At 37.0% G+C, this 6,610-nt stretch overlaps 1 protein-coding gene across 2 annotated transcripts; it reads right to left on the bottom strand.

The window, feature by feature from the left end:
* Positions 1–44: 44 nt before the first annotated feature.
* On the bottom strand, positions 45–3,890 carry LOC126784589 (4-hydroxy-tetrahydrodipicolinate reductase 1, chloroplastic-like). Of its 2 annotated transcripts, none has more exons than XM_050510059.1 (9): positions 3,769–3,871; positions 2,711–2,947; positions 2,396–2,633; positions 2,122–2,255; positions 1,965–2,039; positions 1,492–1,593; positions 881–990; positions 700–787; positions 45–417 (listed from the first exon to the last, which is right to left on the bottom strand). In XM_050510059.1, the coding sequence occupies exons 2-9, from the start codon at positions 2,945–2,947 to the stop codon at positions 349–351; spliced, it is 1,053 nt and encodes a 350-aa protein (XP_050366016.1). In that variant the 5' UTR covers positions 3,769–3,871; the 3' UTR covers positions 45–348. The 2 variants fall into 2 exon arrangements, with proteins under 2 accessions (XP_050366016.1, XP_050366015.1); XM_050510058.1 differs by having other exon boundaries at positions 46–417; positions 3,749–3,890.
* Positions 3,891–6,610: the final 2,720 nt, after the last annotated feature.

Raw genomic sequence — 6,610 nt, 5'->3', positions numbered from 1 at the left:
TTTTTCCTTTTATCTTTGGTCTGAATATTTATAAGATATGTACATTCAACCAATTAGCGCAACTGCAATGGTTGGGATGTCTGAGTCTGGCTTGTAAAATTGTGTATTACATACGATTAGAGCCAGGCGATAGCGAACAGAGCATCATATTCTGCGTCTGCAATATTGTTCGAAGCTTGAAATACATAGTATACAAAGCGTACTGACAGTTTTCCAAAAGATAAGCAGGTAAGGAAATAATAACATAAAAAAGACTCAAAACTGCTCATCCCAACTTCATTCCCCCATCTTCCTCTTCCAGAAGGACAAATTACTAATCAACATGCAACTCTTTGAGAAAAGACAACATCATCTCATGTTACCCTCTCGCAGGACATCCCTCATATCATATATCCGTTTGTCTGCCTTCAAATGAACCTGCATTGATGCAACATTTCCGTCACAAAGTGTAGGAGTGGACAATATTCTGCCCAAGTAACTCGGGACCAAACTTAGCCAGTACAGATTTAAAATTGGTAGTAATTAAAGCAATTCTTATACATATTAGCTCATATGTAACATTAGATATTCATCGACTTAGACATTGTTGAGCACACTGACAAACATATAGAGATTACAGTTGAAGGCTATAGATTGAATGATACACTATTGTACCAGACCCTGTGATAAGTACAGAAGAAAAATGATGAAAAATGTTACCTGTTTAGCAAGGAAAATTACAGCATCAACGGTCCCCTCTGCATATATTGATCTACCACAGACATTATGCTGAAACTCAAAAGAAACTCTGCAAAGGAGAAAGTAATTCAAATGAACAAGATTAAAACATCACACAAAAAGGTCTAGGGAGAGAGAGAAAAAAAAGGATCTTTCTTCTTACGTTTGATCCTGTGAAGTCAGATGATACATGTGAAATGCATGACCAGACAAATGCTCCTCTGGAACTCCCACCATCTCCAGCTGTTGCTGGGGATCCCTTACCAATTGGACCTGATAAATATTGTCAAAAGATAAACAAAATGATTAAGAATTATATAAAATTCTTAGCTTGATTAATAATTAACCACAAAACAAGTTGATGTAGAACAAGAGGGGAATGGACGCACATTCTTTTTCCAGTCAGAAATATTTAAGCTCCAATATATAAGGCCTCTTACTATCCAATATCTAATCAAAAGATGACTTTAAGATAAAAAGGTGCATACCAGACCGGCAGACCCTAATAGTGGCCAGGTCCTATCAGATAATAATTATAAAATTTTCTTATTACGCAAGAAGATATAAGACTACCTTAACAGTTTTATATAAAATTAAAACAAAGTTATTGTTTCTTCTTTCTGATATGCTCTCAACTTTTGAAATGCATGAATACTTTATAAGTTATAAAACACCCTAACTGATAATAGAGCGAAGCATGAGGGAAAGATATGTTACAATTAACCAACTTGCAATTAAATTGAGCTAAAATAAACAAGGTATTCTTTAGCATGCCTGATCCATATCAAAAGACACTCCCAGCTTCTGGAAGCAGGATATAACAGCCTTAGCAGTTCCTGATGTGTCAAGTTTACTCGCTTGATGGGATTCCATCACCTAAAATTTGAGGAAGATGATACAGTTACATAGGTCAGGACAATAAATAGATCAAGAAAAAAAACAAGAAGCTTGAAGTTTATAACTTTCCACGATTATTGAAAGGAGAAAGATACATAAACAATGAACAAATAGTAAAGAGTCATGTCCCATAAACAAAAAAAAACAAAAAAAACTTTTATTTTTTTTAGTGAAAGACATGGGACCAATATTGGTATGTGACAATTATACAACAGAAAAAGAAATAGCCCCCCCCCCCCCCCCCCCCCCCCAAAAAAAAATAAAATAAAATCAGACGGACATGGAACTTTGCCAGAGTGATCGGAATATCTTACACTATACTTTGTATATCACAAGAAACATCAAGATACCTGCAGGGAATACCCAGAGAAAGCTCCAGGAAATTGCTCAGCCATTATTTCCATGGTTGCAAGAAACGCAACAACCTATTTATACGAAAACACAATTAGAAGGGAAGGACTCAGAGTTGTAAACAATATTGTAGCCTATGAAGGTATTTAGGATCACCTGTTTTCCCATTTGAGGGGAAATTACTGCGTAGACTTTTGAGTCTTGTACAGTCTTGTACAACAGATCCCTATTACCACCAGTTGTTCCCATAACAAAGGGCACTCCGACTCTGCAATATAGCTCTGCGTTCTCTGTATATGACAAAGAAAGATTCAGAAGACATAAAACATTACCATTTTTCACAGCAACATCAGTCACAAGCAAAATAAAAAATAAACACAGTCTGGAATTGGAGTTCAAAATTTGATATAATAAGGTCTATGATGATTACCATTTACTGCAGAAGGGACAGTAAAGTCAATCACGATCAAACCGGGATATTTGATGAGAAGAGATTTAAGTGTAATTTCTCTTTCAGAAGGACCATGCACTAGAATCTCTTTTGTGCCAACTTGAATGGTTTGCCCAGACTCTTCAGCAGATCCAAATGAAACAGGAACCACATTGAGTCCAGCAGACTCTGCTGCACTGATAATGGCCTTCCCCATTTTACCACTACAACCATTTACCTGATAATACCATAGCAGATTTATCACATTAGTAATTGCATAGTTAGCTAAATTACAGAAAATAAAATGAGCACTACCATGATATGAATGTCAAACTTGTTGGTATTAGAGGTAGCAGGGTTCTCAACCGGGACAGCTGAAATTGACATCTTCGGGGTCATTATCATCTTCTTCACAGCTGGTGATGGAAGTCTCTGCTTCAGATGGATACCAGAAAATCCTCTACTGGTTCCAGTTGCAGCTAACAGTGACGCCTTTTGTGGCTGAAATAAGTAACAGTTGGCTGGGGCGTTGAGCAAGGACGCCATCATCATCTAGTTTGAAATAAATGTACCAAGTCAACCAACTAAAACTGAGAAAATTATCAAAAAGATTAAATCTTGAAATGTGATGCACTTCCGATATTGCCATGAGAAAATTGAGTGTTTTGTAAACTGTTTTTAAAAGTGCTCTGAGAACTTAATGTCATTCTGAGTGTTTGATAAGTCACAACTCACAAGTCAAGAGTCTTAAGCAGCCAATAGTCATCACAATAATCGTTCATCTTGAACACAGCATATCCAAATACATAGGCATTGGCTTTCTTTTCTCTTGTGCTTTTTCACTAATTTGTTCTTTCTATGCAGTTCTCACACAGATATTCTATCACTTTAATGTTTCGAATGAATAGGAAAAAAAATAAAGAGAGAATGATTCCACATGGAAACTTTCACAACTTACTGATCCTGGCATTAGCTCTTTGACATAAAAGAGACAAAGAAACTGTACTTAAGTTTTGGATTCGTCCATTTCTACCAATGTTGAGGATAGCAACCATTCTGCACTTAATCCTACTTTTCAAATACAGCAATAGGACTCAAAATTGCACCTAGACTTCAATAAAATTTCAGAAAACAATGAAAAAGATAACAAAACAGAATCATGTGAAAACATGAGTAGAAATCCAAAAATCACAAGTCGGCATTCATATCCAAAGTAAGCAGAAACTTGAATGATGTTTAAAAGCACAAACCCAACTCACATAACAATACCAAATACATTGAGGACAAATACAGAATCGAATTTGGAAGAGTATGGTGCTAGCCCAAAATCTAGCAGACAAAATGAGGTTTCACCTTTTACAAGGGGGTCTTACAAATCAGGAGAAGATGCGGAGTGTTAACTCGATGCGGGTGATTGATGTGTTTCTCAACAGAAATCAGAATCAGAAGTCTTCTTCGCCCTTAAACCCACGAAAATAGAAGAACGGATTCGCCAGATGGGGGTTTTACTTTTACCTGTTTCAATGTAATTTATAGAAAAGATGGAGGACCGAATGGTACTTAACTCTAAACATTTACTGGTGTTATTTGTGTTTTTCTCAAAGCTCGCTCCAATGAAACAAAAGTAGTAACTTCTCAAAATTTACTTTTAACTTTTTCAGTTCTAGCGTAACAGCTTCTATGATCTTTTAACTGATTCTGTAATAACAGATAGTGTTTAGATGGAGATGGTTGCATTCTCAGTGTAAACACAAGCATTGATATAAATGATACGTACATATATAAGTATGATGGGTGTTTTAATTTCACGATTATCAATTTATCATGATCACTATAGTCTTGTATGTCTTCAGATCATTCGTTTGGACTTGCACAAGATTTTAGGGTTGCAAGGTCAAAGGTGCCGTATACAGGGGTTCTTATAAAAAAGTCATTTTTCATACATGAAATTATAAAAAAATTAAATAAGTTTTGAAAATTAGAAAAAAAAAGTCATTTTTAAAACTGCTTAAAACGCAGCCCCAAATGTTCAGAAAAATTACGGACAATGCCACTTAAATAAACCGCACTTATAACTGTGAAACGCTCTATTCTATTCTCTCTCAAAAACTCAAACTCAGACCTCTCTTCAAAACTCATTGCATTTCTTCAACAATTTTCTCCTCCTGAAGACGACTACAACGGCGACGACGACGAAGTTACTAGGAATCCGAATTCGACGCGCCAACGCAATCGTTCTCAACGGCTAATTGTGAGTCTCAGGATTTCTCTCTCTCTCTCTCTCTCTCTCTCTCTCTATGTTTGTCTTTCTCTATCGTTCGATGGGTTTGATTTGGTTGTTGTTGATCTCGATTTGAATTTCTTGATTTATTTGTTCTTCAGGACAAAAATGGCAAAAGGAGGAAGAGGAGGAAGTAAAAACGAAGAGAAGGAGGGAAGAGTCCGAAGAGAGTGACGATGAAACACAAACAGACAATGAAACAAGTGTAGATGACACTGAGAATGAAAGTGCGGATAGTCATAATGACAATTCCAACAGTGAAGAGGAAAACGAAGACAACAGTGGTTGGAGTGATGATGACAATGACAATGATGACGATGTTGATGATGACAATGACGGTGAAGATGATGATGAGAGCAGCAGCAGCAGTAGTGAGGAGGAGGAGATTCCTCGGAAGAAAAAAGTGCAAAATGAAGGAGAGGAAGATTAAGGTGAAGGGAAGGGTGAAAGAGAAGATTTCAGCACAAAAGAAATCCAAAACTAACAAGCCAAAAGAGAAAACTAGTAAAACGGCACCGAAAGCGAAAAAGAAGAGCAAAAAAGGTAAAATATTGTTGATTAAGCTAAACTATAATTGCTTGTGAACATAACTGTGCTATGTAGAGGAGCAGTAGTATGTGTGATAGCATGTGTCACAGCTTGAGCTAAGCCTTGGCTAAACCATGAATTTTAATGCTATAATGCATTTCAAAATGTGTGAGAGTATGTATTATTTTGACAGAAGGTGTGACAGTAGGTGTAGTTGTGACAGGTGGTGTGATATGTAGTGTGACATGCAGTGTGACAAGTGGTGTGACATGGAGTGTGACAGTAGGTGTGAGGGGATGTGTGTTATTTACAGTAATTGTACTATGAAGTAATTTTGCCTAATATTTCAATTGTTTCTATGCAGACCAAAGCGCAAAGTATAGATCAGCATATCCGGATTCTACTCCTTATAAGAAGAAGATCAAGGCACGCTCCTTGCAAATATTGAGGAAAGGGTCGTTTGGGCAGTTCTTCTCTACAGTATATGATAGAGTGGTCACAAGGAAAATGATGATGAAGTCGATCAATGGATTAGTGAAAATCCTTGAGAAGTGAGAACTATGATAAGGCCAAGAAGTCCTTCATCTTTGCTGGCAAGACTTTTAGGATTACTGATAGCTTCATATCGCAATTGTTTGGTGTGTCGCTCATGGGGCAGTTTGTGGATTCCAAGTCAAAGGAGGAAGTTCCGAAGGCAGAACTCATATTTGCAAAACTTTCGACCAACAATAGGCTAACGCATAAGAAAATCACAGACGCATTGCAAAAGACGTTAAATGAATATCATGTGGTTGGGGAAGATGAAAAGAGGGACATCAATGTCACAAGACTTGTATTGCTGGACATGTTAGCCCGATTCTTTGTCCCCAACTCAGGATCGTTCATCGCATGGGAGTATGTCAGGGCGTTGTGGGGAAAAACATCACTGGCAGACTATGCATGGACAAGGGAAATTGGACACATCTTTCAGTCTTCTCTCAACGCAAAAATTACAAGCTCAAGCCACATACTCTTGGTAAGCATGACTTAATTCTTTCTTTCTTTCTTTATTTTCTCATATATGGCATGGTAAGCCATATTAACATATTATTTTTGAACAGTACTGGCTATGTGAGAAGACCGTTGTCATACGACCAATTGAAGGTAGAGAAAAAAATATCCTCTGGCACTGAAGTGGGACCTGTCAAAACTGGTGCCAATTCTTGAGAAGTATGATAATAATCACCTTGCGGTATGTATCAATATGATGGTCATTTATTTTATGTTTGTTGTGACTGGTTGTGTGACAGCATGTGTAACTGTGATATATCTATGTGTTTCAGAAATTGTTTCGCAAGGTGAAACAAAAACCTGAGTTTAGCAGCTCTGACGAAGATGAAAACGCTGAGAAAGATGAAGGCCCAATA

The sequence above is a fragment of the Argentina anserina genome, chromosome 2, assembly GCF_933775445.1.
Source record: "Argentina anserina chromosome 2, drPotAnse1.1, whole genome shotgun sequence".
Lineage (NCBI taxonomy): Eukaryota > Viridiplantae > Streptophyta > Magnoliopsida > Rosales > Rosaceae > Argentina > Argentina anserina.
The sequence above is the reverse complement of the archived record's forward strand: the minus strand, read 5'-3'. Positions and strand labels throughout refer to the sequence as shown.

Coding starts and splice junctions, on each gene's coding strand:
- LOC126784589 (XM_050510058.1), bottom strand. CDS start 2,947: ATGATGATGGCGTCCTTGCTCAACGCCCCAGCCAACTGTTACTTATTT. Junction 2,256..2,395: donor TGTCCCTTCTGCAGTAAATG/GTAATCATCATA, acceptor TGTCATATACAG/AGAACGCAGAGCTATATTGC. Junction 2,040..2,121: donor CCCCTCAAATGGGAAAACAG/GTGATCCTAAAT, acceptor TCGTATAAATAG/GTTGTTGCGTTTCTTGCAAC.